General features: G+C 39.7%; 1 protein-coding gene across 8 annotated transcripts in view; it reads right to left on the bottom strand.

Annotated features, from left to right (window-relative positions):
• The window catches only part of MCF2L (MCF.2 cell line derived transforming sequence like), a 307,099-nt gene that overhangs the window by 37,326 nt on the left and 247,996 nt on the right, over nt 1-21,777 (bottom strand). For all 8 annotated transcript variants that reach the window (XM_056555797.1, XM_056555802.1, XM_056555804.1 and 5 more), the window contains 13 exons: nt 19,526-19,616; nt 12,031-12,150; nt 8,528-8,644; nt 8,240-8,389; nt 7,798-7,922; nt 5,943-6,057; nt 5,707-5,826; nt 3,146-3,337; nt 2,444-2,635; nt 2,196-2,355; nt 2,012-2,088; nt 750-820; nt 119-185 (listed from right to left, as the gene is read on the bottom strand). In XM_056555797.1, coding sequence (XP_056411772.1) covers nt 119-185; nt 750-820; nt 2,012-2,088; nt 2,196-2,355; nt 2,444-2,635; nt 3,146-3,337; nt 5,707-5,826; nt 5,943-6,057; nt 7,798-7,922; nt 8,240-8,389; nt 8,528-8,644; nt 12,031-12,150; nt 19,526-19,616 — 1,597 coding nt within the window. The remainder of the gene's footprint in view (nt 1-118; nt 186-749; nt 821-2,011; nt 2,089-2,195; nt 2,356-2,443; nt 2,636-3,145; nt 3,338-5,706; nt 5,827-5,942; nt 6,058-7,797; nt 7,923-8,239; nt 8,390-8,527; nt 8,645-12,030; nt 12,151-19,525; nt 19,617-21,777) is intronic.

Below are 21,777 nucleotides of genomic sequence, written 5' to 3'. Positions count from 1 at the left end.
TGATGACAAAGAATAATGTGAATACATTTTTAATACAATAATACAGTTAAGAATGATCAAAGAGTATAAAGGGCTCCAATACTTGTATATGTAGAACGTGTATTATATAACATCATACCTCAAGAACAGACAGAAGCTCTTCAACATACACTCTTTCTGTCTCTAGGAGTTCATTCATAACATGCCTTGAAAGAAAAAAAGGTACAAGCTCTTTTAGTGTGTACAACTGAGAAATATTAATCTAAAACCCTTTATAGTACCGTATATAAACTAATATGTGTCTTTAATTTTCCACCAAACATGCGGATATTTTTGCGCAAAATCCTCCAGATGTGTAGGTTTTGTGTACCTTAGTACGCACAAATTTTTTAACTGCGTACATTTCATTTACCCGCAGAAATCTTGCGCAATGACCATATTTTTAACGCAAATATAAGCCATCTTGGAAGCAAGATTCTCTAAATCATCGGCTCCATTTTCAAAGAGTAAATTGAGGAGATTACTATATTTGCCCCCAATTTATTAAACTCATTGCGCTCGATTGATAAATTTAGCTCTTCTGTGCATAATTTAGAATTCGGCAAAAGGGGTAAACTGCTTCTACCATACACAAATACAAATACACCACAGATTTTACAGAAACATAGTCCCAAAACTATGGTATGTAGTTTACAATAGGGTAAGTTCAAAAAACTTGAAAAGTATACAATTGTTATTTGGTGGTTAGCACAAAAGTATATACTCAGTACCTTCGTAGTACTGCCAAGTTTTCTTCGTCCTCCATCATGGAAGAACTCCTAACTTGACCATCTACCTCAGTCTACAAGAAAAAATACATAACAATTTGGTAAATTAAGTTGAAAAATATCACTTGTTTTTGAAGTAGTGCAATACTGCACCGGACACCTACATTAAAGATGACCTGTCTATTTCAGTAAATACTAGTATTCACCCTAAAATAATGTATGAATACATTGACATCTGGGCTTTAACATTCTCCTTTTTTAAAGGGGTGTATCTCAACAAAATGTGATAACTTCAGCAATTTCTAGATAGGAAAAACAAAGGAACAGCTCAAGGGACAGTTCTAAGAAAAGATGCTCCAGAACGGTTATATTATGGAGAATATTATTATTTATTAAAGTGCATCTGTTACCTCCGTACAAGGGCATTAGGATATGTGAGAGAGCATACCTTTTCTTAGTCTGGCCTCAGTTTGTAAAGTTACAATGGCATCTTTTTCTAATCCAGCCAAACAGTTGGAGAAGCTTGTCTTTCACGTCTTCTAATGCCTTAACTGCTGGTGCATATGTGTCTTGTACGAAGGTGACAATGCACTTTAAACAGACATGTCTGAACAGCTGAGAACACCCTCTTTAAAGGGATATATCACCTATATTTTTTGAACCTACTAGAGTCAGATAATGAAACACATTTATTTGTGTTTTTCTGATTGATCTGATGGTTTCTATTTTCTGATTGTACATATTTTTTTATTTATTGTGTTTACATTATTATGGGGGGGGGGGGGGGGGGGGCAGCAATCTTGCCTAAGCTGTTTTTAACAACATTTAGAGATATGTTTTAGAGCAACCACATGAACATAGGCAATAATAGTCTGGACCTGGCTATTGACATAAATGAGAGAGGTTTCTGGGCATACTCTATGGCCTGTGCAGAGGTCATTCCACAGAGAGAGGAGACTATGCTGTGAGCTATAGCTATTGTGAATTGTGTTTTATCTACTGGTGCCACCCATCACTGTACTCCTGTCTGTGATGATGAGGAGGATACTTCAGGAAAGTCATCTGTACCAAAGTCTAAGCTAAAGGAGGCCATACATCTCCAGTAATTGTTTTCAGGATTTAAGGATTATTTTGAAAATAAATATAGCAAAATGGAAAAATAGAAAAAAATTAACCAAAAATTCTTTAAAATTTGTTAAACATAAAAGCTTTTTTGAAACAATAGGGGACGTACTGATGACAAATTTCCTATATATGTAACACACCTTGGCTCTGCGATAGTTCATTCTTCTTTGAATAACACTTTCTTCACTACCTCTGTGTTCCGAGGCTCTCTGGAGAACTAGGTAAGGGAGAGAAATCTGTCAGTAACTTAAACAGATACACAATATTAAATAGCTTGATGCATATGTTAAAACAGGTAGCTGAATGAAACAAAGTATATTTCACCTGGAGAAGAATTAGGGGACTTGGTATATGCTTCTGGCCTAGGAGCAACAGGCTGCACAGGCCGAGTTTGTTTCGCGGCAAGCTTCCGCAAGCTTCCTTTCCGCTTCTCAAACATCTCTTGCATACTCTGCTGCTTCTGGAACACCTTGTGAACATGTTCCTGTTATGCAAAAAAAATATATATATATTTTATCAGAATTTACTATTGATAAGAATCCGTTCCAATAAATTTAATAACAAAAAATGACCTGTAGTTCTAGAGTCAGAATCCCTTCATACTGAGTAAGAACACCAGGCAAATCTTTAATAGAATTCTCTGTGCCACTTTCAAGGAACTTTTCAATTTCTTGAAGTGCAGATTCTGCTCCATCTTGGGACTGGAACTTATCCACAGGTTGAGAAGCCAGTAAATATATGCCCTCATCACACCACTCCATAGTCTGAAAAGTATACACAATATCATAAGATCACATGGACTTACATTAGTACTGTACATCTCCAATCTCATTGGAGTATTAGGTCACTAAGCAGAGACAAATGCAGCACTGTGCAGATATTAGGATGCATTGCTTGTTTCTATACTGCTTGCAGCTAATCTACCCATCACAGTAGTAGTAGACACACATGGAGCAGCAATGTCATTTCCATCTAATTTAGAACTTGTAATTAACCATGTTGGTTTATTAATGAAGTAGAAATAAAAGCAAAAGGCATTGACAAAAGGACAATGTAACAAGAGAACAATAAATGCAATGGTTAGACACAGGCTGGTGGAAAATATCTGGAAAACAGAAGGTGAAAGTAATGTGTAGGTGACATTTATAGTCATTAGGGTGAGACTGCAAAAAAATGGGGCGAAGAATAAATAAATATACAAAATCAGAGAAGAGATTCTATCAGACAGTTTTCAATAAGGTCCAAGAAGCATATCATTGCCATTGTTCACCAACCTTCTCCAGACGCCTGTGAAGTTCGAGAGACCTGTGAAGCCGCTCCCGCCTTTCCTGGATGATACTACTGATGTCACCGCATAGATGATGAAGCTCATTGCACTTTGGGAGGATGGAGTCCACAGCATAGTGGTTACTTAGGATGAGATGGTCACCGTGTCTTGCCAAGACCTGTGCCGCCTGTATATTTTCCTAATGAGAAATAGGGAATTTCTTTGCTTTACAGCTGCAAATTTATTACTACAAAGTCATAAGTAAAACTGTATACGATTACACTATAAAATGAGGAGAAACATATAAAAAGACACCTACATACAGTAGTCTTACAATACAAAAGGCTGGCCATAATTATCCAGCATATATTTTGCAAAATTACGTCAAGAATGCAGCAATTTTTGAAAATAGCTTTTTTTGCTGTGGTTTTGTGAATATTGCTGCAAGAACTGGTATACAGCTGTGCCATAGGGATAAAGTCTAAAACAGACAAAAATAACAGTAAGTGCTTATGTACACCCAGGTGGAGGCTGTATATGTCTTTTAATATGGCACCATACTGCCTCCGTATGTACAGAAATATTCTCACTAGAATAAACGCGTTTAACCCCTTAAGGACCCAGGACATAAATGTACATCCTGGTGCGGTGGTACTTAACGCACCAGGACGTACATTAACGTCCTGTGCATAACCGCGGGCATCGGAGCGATGCCCGTGTCATGCGCGGCTGATCCCGGCTGCTGATCGCAGCCAGGGACCCGCCGGCAATGGCCGACGCCCGCGATCTCGTGGGCGTCCGCCATTAACCCCTCAGGTGCCGGGATCAATACAGATCCCGGCATCTGCGGCAGTGCGCGATTTCAATGAATGATCGGATCGCCCGCAGCGCTGCTGCGGGGATCCGATCATTCAGAACGCCGCACCGAGGTCCCCTCCTCTTCCTCCTTCCGGCTCCCAGTGTCTTCTGCTCTGGTCTGACATCGAGCAGACCAGAGCAGAAGATGACCGATAACACTGATCTGTTGTCCTATACATAGAACAGATCAGTATTAGCAATCATGGTATTGCTATGAATAGTCCCCTATGGGGACTATTCAAGTGTAAAAAAAAATGTAAAAGTAAAAGTAAAAAAAAAGTGAAAAATCCCCTCGCCCAATAAAAAAGTAAAACGTCCGTTTTTTCCTATTTTATCCCCAAAAAGCATAAAAAATAAATTTAATAGACATATTTGGAATCGCCGCGTGCGTAAATGTCCGAACTATTAAAATAAAATGTTAATGATCCCGTACGGTGAACAGCGTGAACGTAAAAAAAAAAATTCAAAAATTGCTACTTTTTTTTAATACATTTTATTTAAAAAAAAATTATGAAAAATGTATTAAAAGTTTTTTAGATGCAAATGTGGTATCAAAAAAAAGTACAGATCATGGCGCAAAAAATGAGCCCTCATACCGCCGCTTATACGGAAAAATGAAAAAGTTAGAGGTCATCAAAATAAAGGGATTATAAACGTACTAATTTGGTTAAAAAGTTTGTGATTTTTTCTAAGCGCAACAATAATAGAAAAGTATGTAATAATGGGTATCATTTTAATCGTATTGACCCGCAGAATAAAGAACACATGTCATTTTTACCGTAAATTGTATGGTGTGAAAACGAAACCTTCCACAATTAGCAAAATTAGCAAAATTGCGCTTTTTCTTTTTCATTTCCCCACAAAAATAGTGTTTTTTGGTTGCACCATACATTTTATGGTAAAGTGAGTGATGGCATTACAATGGACAACTGGTCGCGCAAAAAACAAGCCCTCATACTAGTCTGTGGATGAAAATATAAAAGAGTTATGATTTTTAGAAGGCGGGGAGGAAAAAATGAAAACGTAAAAATTAAATTGTCTGAGTCCTTAAGGCCAAAATGGGCTGAGTCCTTAAGGGGTTAAGGGAGAATACTTCTCTACATGGAGGCATACAAGGTACAGTAATAGGCTCCTGTACTTCTATGGAAGACTTAGTTCGACTTCACTCAAAAAAGGAGCTGTAATATGGCCATGTACAGGAACCTTAAATGGGTACTGTCATTAAACATGATTTTAATATTTGACTCCTTATGCCAAATGAATAACTTTTGTAATTGGCTTCCATATATTTTATGTCAGTTTGTTTGCTATATACTTCTGGCCACCAGGGGTCTCCTTTCTTGGCCAGAACACATTCAGTCTGGTAGAAATCTCATATTTTGGTCTCCTGCTTGTAATGGCAGGAGACCAAACTCAGGAAGTGTTTCTCTGCACAGAGCTTGAGGTCTTCTATTCATCACAGTGCTGCAACAATCTGAGGGCAGACATGGTCCCCCAGCAGGCTTCAGTGACATAATGCCTGCTGGGAAACGCCCACATTCTTCTGCTGGAAGATTTTACTATGTGAGCAAGAATAAAGGTATGATACACAGCTTTTTAAAGCTCTGAAATGTTTTCTAAAGGTGGGAGGAGTGTTAGGGGAACATAACCTGAGGTAGTTTAGAAAAGTTTATTTAGTAACAGGTACTCTTTAAAGATGATGAAGCTCACCTGGGCCTTTTCCTCAAAACTGCAAAGATCCTTTAATATGTGTTCCACATGGGAGCAGCTGTTCCCCACATCTTTAAAGGTTGATAACCTCTCATAAATACTGTCCAGAGTTGCCTTGATCTAAGTGGAAACAATAATACCTTGAAAACACTTTATAGAGCAACATAGATATAACTAACATTTTCTTGTTAGGAAGTCCCATTGCACCATTAATTCATTCCATTTTTCTACCTCACCTCTCGAAAGTTTGTCTCAAAATGTCGCAGTTCTAGGCACTGTTCAAGCTTTTGTTGATGCTTTGTCCAAAACTCACCAAATGCTGTTTCAGTTTCATTTAGTTGAATAATTAGTCTGTAGAAAGAAGACAATGAGAGATGCATAATGCAAAGATATGGGGTGGGGGCACAAATATAATAAACCACAAATGTCTTTTATGCCAACTCGTTGTTTAGTAACATGAAGCTCATAGAACCCAAGTCAAAATCTGTAACAGGGCCCCTCAACAACTGCATGCCGGTTATAATACTTGTGTTATTTTTTGTGGCACAGGGGCTTTGGTTACTCTCACAGGAGGGCACAAGGGTCTTGGTGTAAATTCTACCTCTATAGTCTCCTTTTATTTTTTTTTACACTTTTTTTTACCCATCCCTTAAACACACACACAACCAGGATGGCTCTGTTCACACTACCGTCATGGCTTCTGTCATAAATGGAAGCCATTATGCTATGTAAGATTTATCATGCAAGATTTGTTGGCATCCTGTGAACCCTACAGAATGCTAATGTGTCTGTCAGGTCATGGGCCCAGATTTATGAAACTGTGTGAGAGAAAAAATAGAGTGAAATCACAGCTCAGGTTTCACTTTACCAGAGCTTGTTTGCTGAGCTGTGATTTGTTGCTGTGGGAAAATTACTCCAGTTTTTCTTTCACACAGTTTGATAAATCTGGGCCATGTATTTTACAGGGAAGACCATAAGTCTATAAAATACGATGGACTTTCCAATGTGTGAAACCAACCTAAAGCTAGAATATTGAGCCTGGTAAAATTTAAAATTTTCATCCAAAGTTTCAGGCCTGCACAATCTTAAGCTTCAGCGTAAGGATACGCAGGCCACGTTGGGAAGTACAGTTGCAGAGGCAACTGTACAAGACACAGCAAGTTGCATGTACGAGTCCTGTACATCAGAAAAGGGCTCATGCATGAAGTTCATTGGACACTGCGCAGTTGCCTCAGTAAATGTATCGCCCAGCATGGCCTGCGTCTCTTCAGTCTGGAGCTGAAGATCACATGGGCCCTAAACTTTGGATGTACTACTGTAAGGTTCTGGAAATTAAAATACCAAAATCCAGTCCTTGTATTCTACCTGTGCCAAGCATTTAAAGGCATACTGTATTAGATATGTTATCAGCAGTCAAAGGTTTAAACTATTAAAACTCACTGTTTCCATTTTCACACAATGGTCTATAAAATGCCATTTTAAGCCTAATTTGCCAAACAGTCCTCTGAGGATGATAGGCACATTAGAACATGATACTGGCTTAGGCCAGGAATCAATGAGCAAAACCAATTCACTCAATTCAGTACAATGGCTTAAATAAGTTGTCCAGGATTAGAAAGGCTGAGCTGCTATTATTATTACTATTTTACAGTGCCATTAGCTCCAGGGCCCTGTATGTTTGACAAAGTGGTTTAAGTAAATACCACGTGGCAAGAAACAAATACAATAAACATGATTTAAATAAGAAACAGACTGGCACAGAGGGAAAAGGGGTCCTGTCCGTGCGGGTGAACAATCTAATAGGAAAGGAGGAGGATCTCAAACACAACCTATGGACAGACACTGTGCAATTTTTGGAAAAAAACTGCTATATTTTCTAATTGCTCCCATTGAAACTCCCATTAAGCTCCCAATAACTTAATTCTAGGGGAAAATGGTGTTCTGAGAACAAACTTTAGTAATGTAGTCTTTGTTGATCAGTACATTCTATCATACCATACAACTAAAACTCTACAAACTCTCTCTCTGAATGAAATCATGACATGATGCACATAAATAGGATGAGTATGTGCATGTTCTGAATGATCTCACCTCTCTATGGTTGTTTGGTTATCCTGTTGGTCTTGGTTCATCCTGTATTCAGGGTCTTCTCGAATAGGCTGCCTAATCCTTTCCAAGAGATCATTTCCTTGTTTCAGTGCTAATCCCAGATCGTTCTGCATCAAATAAACATGACCATTGGAATAAAACAGGTTATATAAATAAAAGTGAACTTTAGTATGAAGTATATCTTGCAACCATGAAAGAAGTATAGTTAAGCTTCAGCAAATAACACTGACGCGAAAAACACAGAAATGATTTCTACTTTTAACATTACATCCCTTCCATTATTCTTTGGGTTTTATGAACATTAACAAATGTGGTTCTGTTCTGTAGATTTTACTAGCCAAATAGTCTTCTGGAGACATCTACATGTAGTTACAAACATAGCCATAAAGACACATGAAACATACAGTGATCATAGTTTACTCACCTTCATTTTATCCTTCTTTTCTGTGTGCACAGCTAAAAGAGAATTGGTGGTTATCACATCATTGGGCAACTCTGTCTCAGCTAATTCTGTCCCAAAGGACTGTAAAGTCTGTGCTGTCTGCTTAACCATCAGGGCAAAACTTTCTATAGCCTATGACAAAAAAAAAAAAGACACGAGTAACTGTCAGCGCACCAATATATGCTTCAGATGTAGTAAATATTACACAGAAACATTATGGGTAAAACAGTAACTGTATACAGTACTAGAAGAACTATTATAAAGACTTACTGTGCGATGTGAGAGCCAGTTTTTATGGCAATAATCCAATGTGCCACCCAGGTCTTGTGTGAGTTGTGACTTGTCAATATAATTCTGCAATTCTGCTGCTGAATTCAGCATTATGATCTGCATACAGATGGGAAATTCATTCTTTTTAAAAGAACATTGGTGTGTTATCACAAACTACTTTCTGCAAAACTCCAAATTTAAGATTTCTTTATGTATGAGATAATATGACTTTTAAATGTGTCCCTGTGTAGCATCTGCTATGTAACTAACTTGTAAGGCTAGGTTCAGACTACGGAATTTCCGGGCAGAAAATTTCCGCCCGGAGATTCTGAGTGCGGTCTGCGCTGACTGAATCAGTCGGTACTAGGACCATGTGGACACTGCAGTCTCCAATAGACTGCAATGTGTTCCGCACGGATTTCCACCTGAAGAAAGAGCACCGCCATTCTTCAGACGGAAATTTCCAGGCAGATTTTCCAGTCACAAATTCCGCTACATAAATTCCGAAGTGTGAATTTGTAAATGGAAACCCATTCACTACACTATACATTTTAGCAAGAGGAATTTCCGCCTGCAATTTCAAAGCGGAATTGCAGGCGGAAATTCCGTAGTGAACCTAGCTTAACAGCCAAACATGCTGTGTGTGGATGTACTCTAAGGCTAGGTTCAGATGACAGGTTCAACTGAATCATCCGTCCGTAGGACAATGTGGAAAATGACATCTTCAAAGACTACAATGTATCCGGTGCGTTATTCTGCTGAAAGACTGACTGAGTTCATTCTTTTGGCAGAGGGATTTAAGCAGAGGAAGCTGAAATTCTGTAGTGTGCACAGTGCTGCAAAATTGCATTGACAGCAATGGGACTTACTGGCTGCACTGGAATTTCCAAGCACAATTTTAAAGTGGAATCACACTCGAAAATGACGTAGTGTGAACCCAGTCTAACTGAGCAGTAAGTCAAAAGAACTGTAGGAAAATGAAAATGTATGCCCAATCTTGAACAGTACCTACCCATCCTGTAAGAATTAGTATTATTAGTATTATTACAAGTAGAAGTAGAACTATAAATAATCCCAAGTTTTCAACATGGCACTACTATGGGATGCCACTGTTCCGAGTAATCCTTGACCAACCATAAGAAAAATTACAGAAGCAACAATAGCTCAAAAACAAAGATACAAAGCCATCTCACAGATGTAGTTTGCAGACTGTTAAAGTACATAGCACATAAGTTACCAATATGGTTGGTCATGGTGAGTCCCGTCTATTAGTGCTGTGACTACACTTTATTAAATAGGGCTCACAGTGTAACTTTTCATGTGGCTGCAGACTCCTGTTTCATATATCAGCTACTACATTTTTGTGAATGAATGCTCAGGATGCTGGCACTTATGATGTGTTCAGATACCCCAGGTGCTGAGGAGCTGTGAATATTCATAAGAAGCCAACAGTTCCAAGGAGTAACAGACTTTTATCCACAGAGCATCAAAACTACTTATGTATTTCATAATGGAAAATGAAACCACACAACGCGTTTCAGTCCAGTCCTGAGACCACTATCAAGCACAGTAAAACTAACCAGCAGCCCATGCCGAGTTATATGGTATATGATTGTGATCACCCATTATGAAATAAATAAGTGATTTTGCTTTTCTTTGGAAGAATCCATTTCTCTTTGGAACCGTTGACTTCTTACCAAGTATTCATAAGTCTGTAGTGGCCGAGATATCTGACCACATAGGAAGCATCTGTGCCCTAGGTATTAATTCACATAGTTTTTCTAGATTTCTTGAAAAATAGAGAAGCAGGATCAGTGGGGGGTGGGGGGATACTATTCCTTTTGATGCACTCAATTTATTGGTGTCCTAAACAGGATTACATCAGGGAGCAACAACCCTCCCCCCCCCCCCTTCAGTGATGACATGGGTTAATTTATTTATTTCTTACTGAATTTCCAATAAAAACTAAAATCAGTTACACTGATTTTATTTTAATTTTTTGAAAATCTATTGTAATATATCTCCAGTACCCTGTCTCAACATGCCAAGGAAGAGATCACATACCATGCTTTTCTATTGCTTTATTGCTTGTATTAATGTATTAATAATTCTGAATGGGTGGAATGAGATTAGAAAATGGAGCCTGAGTTTTTCTCCCAGACACAGCTCCACTATTAACTGTGTATTTCGGCTGAACCCCATTTAGGTCAATTCAGATGAGCTGCAACTCCAGACACAGACTATAATCAAATTGAACATTCACACAACAAGGCCATATCCTGCAGTTCACCTTGAAGCCCATGACGAAGAGCAATGCGCTTGAAACATGTTGGTGGTGAACAGGGCTCAAGTCCTGCAGGAACGCGTGGGAACTGAGTTCCTGCACTTTTTCCACAGCAGGAGTACTGTTTCCATTAGCAGGACCAGTCCTTGAATGAAATCATGGGTGAGTTCCCACACTTTCTTTCCCAAGGACTTAACCCCTGGTGGTGAACCACAGGATATTGTAAGATATCACCTATAAAATGAATGAATTAAGAAAAGGATTTTATTTATAATGTATTTTTTATTATATGGACAAGAGGGATTCTTTACCAGAAGGGCTTTTTCCATGGTATTATTTCTTAGTACTAATCATTTTAACTTTTATTGGGTTGCAATCATTTTACATTTCTAAATCTGAAATTATAAAATTCAACAAAAATATATGTGTTAGTCAAAATGAGAAAAATATATTAAATAGAGAATATGAAAATGTGTGCCCCCCCTAATTTAACTACTTGGTTGGTCAAAATACAGTGCCCAATCTCTTTACAAAAAGTACTTGACCAAATAAGGGTTTACCTGCTTAGACAAGTTACAGTCTATGGAAGGCCACATGTGTATAAACAACTGCTCTTACTTTTGGATTCAGAAAACACTAAGGACTTACAGTGTGTTATTTAAAGGGGTACTCCAGTGCTTAGACATCTTATCCCCTATCGTAAGGATAGGGTATAAGATGCCTGATCGAGGGGGTCCCGCTGCTGGGGACCCCCGTGATCTTGCACGCCGCACCCCGTTAAAATCAGTCTGATTACTGTCGATCACAGGGCTGGAGCATTGTGACATCACGGCTCCGCCCCCGTGTGACGTCACGCTCCGCCCCCTCAATGCAAGCCTATGGGAGGGGGCGTGACAGCTTCCATAGACTTGCATTGAGGGGGCGGGATGTGACATCACATGGGGGGCGGAGTGGTGACGTCACGATCTTCCATTCCCGTGTTCGGGAGCCAGAACCTCCAGCACTGCTGGAAGCAGATACAGGTGGGTGCTGCATGCTATATTATGGGGGTCAAGCGAGACCCCCGCGATCAGACATCTTAGGGGATAAGATGTCTAGGGGTGGAGTACCCCTTTAAGTAAGCCTATAACAATCTAATGGAGAATCTAGGAAATAATATGAAATATAGGAAAAAATTGGCTTTTAATCTATAGAGAGTCTTCTTGTACTTGTCACTTACCGGCACCTTCATTTTAAAGTCATCTTTGTTAAATTTGAATCCAATGTCTGATAGGGTTCGCTGTAATAATCCTGTGGGCCGCAAAACAATAACAAGTTGCAGGTTCCCTGGGAATGATGCCTACAAGATGCAAGATGAACAGTGAGTATTCAAATGCATAACAGGAAAAAAATAACATGTAAAACATAACGGTTGAGTAACTACTTCTGCTTTGCTCTGTCTTAATAACTATCTGCCTTTATGTACTTATTCCATTCATTGCCTACTGAATGCAAGCAAGACGTTGTAATGTCTCCTTAGGATCTTTAGGTTAAATTCAGACTGGAGGAAATGTCCTCACTGCAAACCTACAGCAATTTACAGTAGCATATAAATAGATAGAATGCAGAGCGTCTGCAGGATTTGCGGGCAGAGGGAATGAAAGGCTTCGCAAGGCGCTTCACCCGGGGTCTTGTAGTATAAAGAAAGGCAGAGGCAGACTTGGTGAATATGAAATCAATAAATAAAAATTCTTTATTGTAGATACAGCGCTAGGACTACGCGTTTCAAGGGGTGGGACCCCCTTTTCATCAAAAGACGTCAAAAGACGTCATATTTATATGAGAAAAGCCCGCAAAAAATCATAATAAGAAAATTGTACAACAGTAAATATATAACTTAGACATTCATAAAATTAAACTATAAAACTGTCCGATCACACAGGATGTTGGCAAAAGAAAAACTCTGTCACAATATAAAACACGTATTCTTCAAATATTTTTCGAATCAGATCAGAATGGAACACTGAAACTGAATACCCAGGAGAGAAGTGGAGCGATTGCTTACACCGGAGACTTCACATCGGATCGCTACGGTCTCCTCAGGTGCCAGCACTGGATCAGCAGGGCATCCTCCGCCTGGTAGATGCATAGTATACAGATTGAATTATTATCTGATGTCAACTTTCTGGTGTTTTGTGAAAGTAGACATATCTTTGCGCGGTATTAACTACCAAGTGTGTTAACGAAAAATTGGCATAACTGATAGTTGTGAACCAGTGATAGGCACTGGGAACTCCACAACCGAGTCGCTACAGTCAAACGAACATATAACCCCTGGATGGAGGACCACAGGGAGCCGAACAGCCATCAACACCTACATAGAGTGGGACATCACCCGCCCAACACATCAATCATGCATGGGACCAGGTCACCAATTTTTGATCATTTCTGCAGATCAATTACAAACAATTACCAATACCATGGATCAACGGGACATAACTCAGAAAGACTTCACAGGTATGTCAAAGAGTTACATCAACACAAGAGGGAAAAAAGCCATGATTAAACCTGTGCAGTTTGTAATAGGGGGGCCCTGTACTTATTGATACTGGAGGGTTAATAAATTGTTTCTGTCGCTTCATTCAGCCCCTGAGGCTGTAAGGATTGAAGAGTATATATCCAGAACATTTCTTTGCGAGAAGGTGTCTCGAATCTATTGCTGATGTGTGGGGCAATATAGTCAATCGGTATTATAGATATGATGTTAGTAGAAATTTCATCCCGATGGCAAAGTGCAATGTGTCTAGATAAACTGTGTTGTACGAAGTTTTTACGGATGTTACTTCGATGTTGATTTAAACGGTGATGGAGTCGCTGGGTCGTACAACCCACATATTGTTTACCACATTTGCAGTTTATCACTTAGATTACATATGATGACTGACAGTTTAGAGGAAATTTAATAGGGAACTGTTCACCAGTATATGTGCTGCGAAATTCAGTTAAATGATGTCCTATTATGGAGCAGCATAGACATCATGGCTTATTACAATTGTATGCTACATTTTTCAAGGGGATGGGATTAGGATTCACATCTTGAAGTTTTTTCTTTTTGTTTGTAGGTCTCGGGGCAATTAGGCTCCATAGTGTGGGAGCCCGTCGAAAGGTGACTCCTGGTTTCTCAGGTAAAACACTCTTAAGATAGGGGTCGGTTCTGAGAATGCCCCAATGTCTATTGAGGATTTCTCAAATTTTTCGGTTTCCTCCCGAGTACATAGTTATAAAGTTGTTGCTGTATCTCTCTTCCAGATCGATTACGTTTTTCTGGATTCTAGTCCCCGATAGATTTTTGGGTGTTGTTGATTCCAGATCGGTGGTTGCATCTTTACTAACATTCTTTATACCAGGAGCTGTTCTGGTCAGGCAGTCATCCTGATATAATAGTTTAGCCTTGTTCAGGGCATCTTCCACTGTTTTTTTAGGGTACCCTTTCTCCCCAAAACGGCTTTGAGAATTTCTGCTTGTTGGAAAAAGGTTCGGTCTTTGGAGCAGTTTTTTCTGGTCCTCCGGAATTGTCCATAGAGCATGTTCTCTCTCCATTTTCGAAAGTTGATGTAACCCTTTGACATACCTGTGAAGTCTTTCTGAGATATGTCCCGTTGATCCATGGTATTGGTAATTGTTTGTAATTGATCTGCAGAAATTATCCAAAATTGGTGACCTGGTCCCATGCATGATTGATGTGTTGGGCGGGTGATGTCCCCCTCTATGTATGTGTTGATGACTGTCCGGCTCCCTGTGGTCCTCCATCCAGGGGTTATATGTTCGTTTGACTGTAGCGACTCGGATGTGGAGTTCCCGGTACCGGTTCACTTCTATCAGTTATGACAATTTTTCGTTAACACACTTGGTAGTTAATACCGCGCAAAGATATGTCTACTTTCACAAAACACCAGAAAGTTGACATCGGATAATAATTCAATCTGTATACTATGCATCTACCAGGCGGAGGATGCCCTGCTGATCACAGTCGGCCCGCTGCGGTCTCCCATCCAGTGCTGGCACCTGAGGAGACCGCAGCGATCCGATGTGAAGTCTCCGGTGTAAGCAATCGCTCCACTTCTCTCCTGGGTATTCAGTTTCAGTGTTCCACACCAGAGGATTTTATTCTGATCTGATTCGAAAAATATTTGAAGAATACGTGTTTTATATTGTGACAGAGTTTTTCTTTTGCCAAAATCCTGTGTGATCGGACAGTTTTATAGTTAAATTTTATGAATGTCTAAGCTATATATTTACTGTTATACAATTTTCTTATTATGATTTTTCGCGGGCTTTTCTCATATAAATATGACTTCTTTTGCTATCTGTAATATTATTGGACCTGACGAAGAGGGGGTCCCACCCCTTGAAACGTGTAGTCCTAGCGCTGTATCTACAATAAAGAACTGTTATTTATTGATTTCATATTCACCAAGTCTGCCTCTGTACTTATCGACTGGAGCCTTTCTTTATACTACAAAACCCCGTGAGAAGTGCCATGCGAAGCCTTTCATTCCCTCTGCCCGCGAATCCTGCGGACGCTCTGCATTCATCTCTACACCGACCGAAGGACACCTCCGGACGGGAGAGCTTCTGGCTGCACCCCGGCTACTTGCCCATCATACAGGGCGATATGCAATATTAGATGTTGCACTCTAAGTGCAACATCATAAGGTGAGCAAGTACTCACTACCTGTTTTTTCTAGTTTTATCATACTTCTGTTTGTTACTTTTTTTCTCCATACAAGATTATATAAATAGATAGGGTTTACAACACTCCATCCACATGTACAGGAAAAAAATCTGCACAGAAATTAGAAAGTGTGGCAGCTTTTGGAAATACCACTAATTTTGACTTCACAAATGGACTTCACCTCTTCAGTGCCTGAGGTTGAATTTGTGGTGAATCAGCAGCACAATCTGCATGTAGCAGTCGAGATCCATGACAGAAAATTCTGCTGCATGTGGACCTGGCCTAAAGGACATCATTTAGATAGCTGGACTATAAAGATGCGTGCTTGTTTTTACTGTATGCCCATATTTATTTCAATAAGGGAAGAGAAATCGGCTGTTTGACATCTCTGGCAGTGGCTCACCTCCTAAAGGAACAATGGATCAGATATACAGACCCCAACATCTACCACTTCAATTTCATATATTTCCTTGTTATTATACTAATTTCAAGTGTATGCTGTCCTTATACTACAATAAGGAATTCATTTCTATGTGTAGCCATAAAGGATAAGTTGCACGAGTTGGTATGGAGCTACCAATACCAATTCGTACAAGTTATCCTTTACAGTGACATATACAGGAGTTAAAGTAGATTTATAGGATCTGCATATGAGGGGTGACTCTGACCGACACAGGATACATACATCTATGTACAGAAAAAGTACTGCTGTAAATGCAATCTTATATGCAGCGTCGTGTCACCCCCCACATGTAGTCCGGAATCGCCCTGTGGGAGAAATGATTTGTGTCCAGAGGTACTGTTCTCTTGAGAATGATTTCTTGCGGGAGGCAGAACAAACTTCAACATGGCTACCTGGGTATGCACCATGGGACATAGATAGGGGTAGGAGGGTAGCTTCTGGCAAAGCACGGTCAGATCTTACTGTTATGAAAAGCAGCCCTAAACAGACCACGGACAAGTCTACCTCACACATTACATTTGTCACTACTTATAGTGAAGAATTTAAGGAAATTTGTGCGATCATCCATACACATATGCCCCTTATTGCATCTGATTTGGCATATAAAGGGGCTCTGAAACATGGGTACAGGTGTAGTTCGAGGAGGGCTCCCACCATTGGGCAGAAGCTGTCCCTTATCCTTTTTGTGGAAGGTATAGAAAGCAAACCTACTTGGCTGGTACATCAGGGCTCTTATCGCTGTGGGCATAATAGATGCATATGCTGTGGAGTAATGAAGAATTCCACTACAGTGACCTCATGCTTTGATTATAGGGAATATGCTATAAAACAATACATAAATTGCAAAACAGCGTATGTTATCTATGTCTTTACCTGCCAAGAGTGTCATCTTCAATATGTGGGGTGTACCACAAACCCCCTTAAGGTACACACACTGAAACATTTATCCAATGTCGCCCACTTTAATTTGAGACACGTCTCCATGGTCTCAAAACACTGTGTGGAGTGCCATGGAGAGGATTTCTCTACCCTTATGTTACAGGGATTGGAGCTTGTGACCTTTCCTTTGAGAGGGGGGAACATTAAACAAACTCTTAGATCGTGAGATATACTGGATCCTAAAGTTGGGGAGTCGTGTCCCTTATGGCTTGAACAAACGACTTGATACAGTTATACACTTTTAATCAAATGGTTTTCATTTTGCTTTATTATGTGTGATCATATTCTTATCTTATTTTTATATGTATTGATCTATAAATTGATTCATACATGTAGGTTTATATACGCTTTATGCAGGCATTCATATGATCTACAATGTAAGGTACTATTCACATTGAGTTAAGTCCATGCGCTACATTTGCTCCTCTTGTGTCTCCGCAATATATCATAGGGGCTATATATTTATATCTATATTATGTCTTATGAGCCATCCTTGATATTTTGATTACGTTCAGTCTATTGCCTATGCATGGTAAATGGCTGTTAAATAAAGTTTTTAGATTTGGAATGTAAAGGGTTGAAGCTGACAGAACTCCACAGGTGTTGGAGTGATGTCAGCTTCCCCCTTCTATATAAGGTGCTGGATTTTAAACATGTCTTTTTATGGCTAAGCTCCCGTGATCGGACCAAACGCGTCACCTTGTCCCATGTCCTGTGTGTATTGGATTATATTAAAAAATCCTGATGTTCTGAAGAAAAAGTGCCGTGCGGGAAGCCCTTGTTTCTCTTATTGCTATGCATGGGTGTATCCACACCATTCCTTGCACTGGCCGGGCGCGGAGGTGAGCTGGCTTACCACACCTGTTACCTACATTAAGTAGTCCCCAGATTATCCAGAGCCGGACTACAGTATTACATCTTCATTGTCCATACTAGTAGAGCTGCTGTTTGTGGATTATACAAGGTTCCTGGGCTATATACGCAAAGGCAGTGCTAGCATACACATGAAAAAGATAAACTCACTGTTCCAGTAGAGTATAAACGACCAGCCGGTCTTCTTTATTTTTTTCTTTTTCTTCAATAAAGTGCAGTTTGCAACATTTACATCAAAGCGAGGTGTTCACAGCTCAGAGGCAACAGGATATGACGCAGGATATGTTGCCTCTGAGCTGTGAACACCTTGCTTTGATGTAAATGTTGCAAACTGCACTTTATTGAAGAAAAATAAAAAAATAAAGAAGACCGGCTGGTCGTTTATACTCTACTGGAACAGTGAGTTTATCTTTTTTATGTGTATGCTAGCACTGCCTTTGCGTATATAGCCCAGGAACCTTGTATACGGCATGTTTGGGAGCTAAGAGTGGAGCTCCGCACCTGGTGATTGATTGCAGCACCATAGAACTTGGCTCATCGAGATACTGCTGTTTGTGGATACCTGCCAATCTGGTAGAAATTATCTTTAAAATGTATTATATTTTTTCATTCTGTTTGATTTTTCAAATATTTTACAAAACAGAGAACATAGTAAAAAAAAAAGTAGAGTCCACAAGTTAGGCAACGCAGCTCTTGAGGTAATAGTGAATTGAACATAAATTTGCAAAACAACCAGAATCTTTACATTCAAAGAACAACATGTATATGCATCATAAAAATATTAATAAAAAGAGGAAAAAATGGGTAGAGAGAGTTCCCAAGCCCCCCACCCCAAGTCAGCCTTTAAATACCAGTTTGTAAATTGGAAATGGTGGACAAGTTGGTCTAATTTAGAGATGACATCTACATTTAAAGAGTAAAAGCATTTTATATCCAATGGAAATGTTATATACTGTATGGTTCACGCTATTTTGCCTAGTTTAAATGTGCATTGTTGAAGAACAGATGTTGATAAGGGAGCTGAATGAAGTGTGTCACACCTGACACCAATGGTACCTGACAGATTCCACTGACGTTGAATGGGGTCGGTTGTATTTTCGTTGAATATCTGTTATTTTGTAGAGTTTTAGCAGAGAAAAAACCCGACCTGCAAATTTTAGTTTTTACAGTAAAATCCTGTCAATATAATGGAATCAGCGAACAGAGCTCCAAAGGTTGATGTGAGCGAGGCCTAAGGTGTCTGTTCTGCATACAAGTGTTTGCATGTAACATGTAACTACAGCAGATGATCCATGACCCATGGTACATAAACTACTATTATGTAGGCCTCGGAATCTTTCATTGGTTTCTACAGCATCGGAAGGTTCCATCTACAGATATTTCATCAAAAACTAAAATGTTTAATTACAGTATTTAATAAAGACTACAGTTCTTATTTTACATATATTCTTCATGTTCTATTTAGTCATTGTGCACTTTTAATTCTGTCTAATTTCGGGCACTGCTCTATCTTCCAATTTTGTTTTTACAAGTCATAGTCATAATGATCAAAAGTCATTTTATTTAGGAAATCACATGACCATCATTATGACCGTGCAGGCCTCTGCAATTGGAGAATATTGACACGATAGAAAATGCAGGATGAATACATTCGGATAATAGATACAGTATGGTGAACTTAGATTTTGTATGATGCCCTGCTAAAAAAAAAAAAAAAAGACTTACTGCAATCCTTAGTATTGATGCTTTTACAGATGTCCATTTGTCCAGTCTTCGGTCTATGACTAGGATGAAGCCAATTCCTGCATCTTGTAAACTAGGTGTAAAAATAGGAACAGGGAGAAGCTGCAGTTATTATTATTCCATGTGCAGTTTTTTTTTTAACTCCCTCTTCACCAAGCTGAACCAGATATTTACAATGAAAGACAAAAAGAGGATTGTGCCCAGAATCAATGTCACCTTCCCATACAGGGTCCACATAACAGGTTTCATGAGACCCATGCAATAGTGTTCATTCCATTTGGGCTCAGTCTGCTGCAGCCTGCGTGCTTTTAAATTTCCTCCTCACTGCACCTGCAAATGGTCTTAGAGAACAGCCTCCTCTCATCCTTAAAAGCAAATGTTGCCTATCCATACAGCAGCATTGATCAATCAGGCCATATAATCCAGCAATGGGCTCCAAGGATTCCACCTTGTATAAGCTTCCATTCACTTGCAGGATCAGTCTATTTACATGATAGCGGATCCATCTTAATCACAGCAGCGTAACACGTTGGGTTGGTAAGGAGATGCTCATCTCCGAAGGAAAGCCCCCACATTGCTGACTGATGAAATGACCTTTGTTTTTTCTCCTTTCTGCTCTGTTTAGCTGCATATGCTCTAGATAGAGAGTATACATGGACATATATAGCTAGCAGCTTCCATTCGTGGGTTTCAGGAGCAGGGAAATTGTGCAGTGCCAGCATCTGACTGGGGGTTGGGGCCAATCACAGCAGCTTGCAGGAATGAAAAGGCAAAAGCTTGAAGACTGACAAGAATAGCTAATAACCAGAGCACTATGTGAGTGCCGGATTGTATCTTAGGAAGGGATGTTATCATAAAACACAAGAACTCAATGATGGGCAGTGATTTAACTACAGAAATAGTCATCTAACTGATTCTTAAACAGATCGCAAAATCTGCCCAATATGAGTGCATATATGACAAATTACACGGGGCTGTCGTACACACATTGGCAACTGCATGACTTTTCTTCTGCACAAGCTTTGATAAATCTTCCCCATGATGATATGTTGTTGGCAGTCAATGAAATCAATGAGTTTTATGACAGTATCAACCTACAATCAGCTGACGAAGGACCGCTTGCTTAGATGTCAGCTGACTGCTTTTATACAGGGCAATGACTGGGAACAAACGTTCTATTTGGCTGATATTCGCCCTGAGAAAAAGAGCCCTAAAAGAAATGTGTCATCAGAAAATGACCTATTGTTTAAAGGGGTACTCCACCCCTAGACATCTTATCCCCTATCCAAAGGATAGGGGATAAGATGTATGATCGCGGGGGTCCCGCCGCTGGGGACCCCCACAATATTGCATGCGGCACCCACCTGTTTCTTGTTCGGAAGCGCTGGAGGGTCTGGGTCGCGACCATGTGAACGGAAGTCTGTGACGTCACGAATCCGCCCCCGTGTGACGTCAAGCCCCATCCCTTCAATGCAAGTCTATGGAGGGGGCGTGCCACATGCAATATTGCGGGGGTCCCCAGCGGCAGGACCCCTGCGATCAGACATCTTATCCCCTATCCTTTGGATAGGGGATAAGATGTCTAGGGGTGTAGTACCCCTTTAAATCAAGGTTTATGTTAACCAATTTTTTTTTCCATTTTCTTTTCTTTTTTTTTTATAATAATCCAGAAATCTTGCAGTTTCCATTCTGCCCACTAGGTCTAAAACTAAGCTGAGATTTCCTGTTATGTACAGATCAATTCCCAGTAATGCCTTTTTTTTTTGCAGGAGTACAGTAAAAAGTGACACCAGTAGAGAGATAACACTAGATCCCCACCATTTACAGCCAAGATCAGCTTTCCCCCTCCCTGTAAAATGACCTCTAAAAAGATTCCAGAGAATGCCCAGTGTCATCTCCAATTCATATGAAAGCGGCAGATCTGGTCGGTTGTTGTATGCCCATGGGTCCTGCTGTAAAGCATATCACCAAATGCGGTTATAAATAGTGTTGAGCGCGAATATTCGAAATGCAAATTTTTACCCGCACTTTTTCGCGAATTCGCGAATTTCGCGAATATTTAGAATAAAGTGCTATATATTTGTAATAACGAATATTCAATTGTTTTTTTTTCTTCACAGCACACATCACAACAATGATGTGCACTGTAAAAAAAAGTGATAGTGTTAGATAGGGTAGCTTAGTTTAGCAGATAGGTTCTAGTGTAGGGTATAGTGTCAGTTGAAAGATACAAT

The sequence above is a fragment of the Hyla sarda genome, chromosome 2, assembly GCF_029499605.1.
Source record: "Hyla sarda isolate aHylSar1 chromosome 2, aHylSar1.hap1, whole genome shotgun sequence".
Taxonomy (NCBI): Eukaryota; Metazoa; Chordata; class Amphibia; order Anura; family Hylidae; genus Hyla; species Hyla sarda.
The sequence above is the reverse complement of the archived record's forward strand: the minus strand, read 5'-3'. Positions and strand labels throughout refer to the sequence as shown.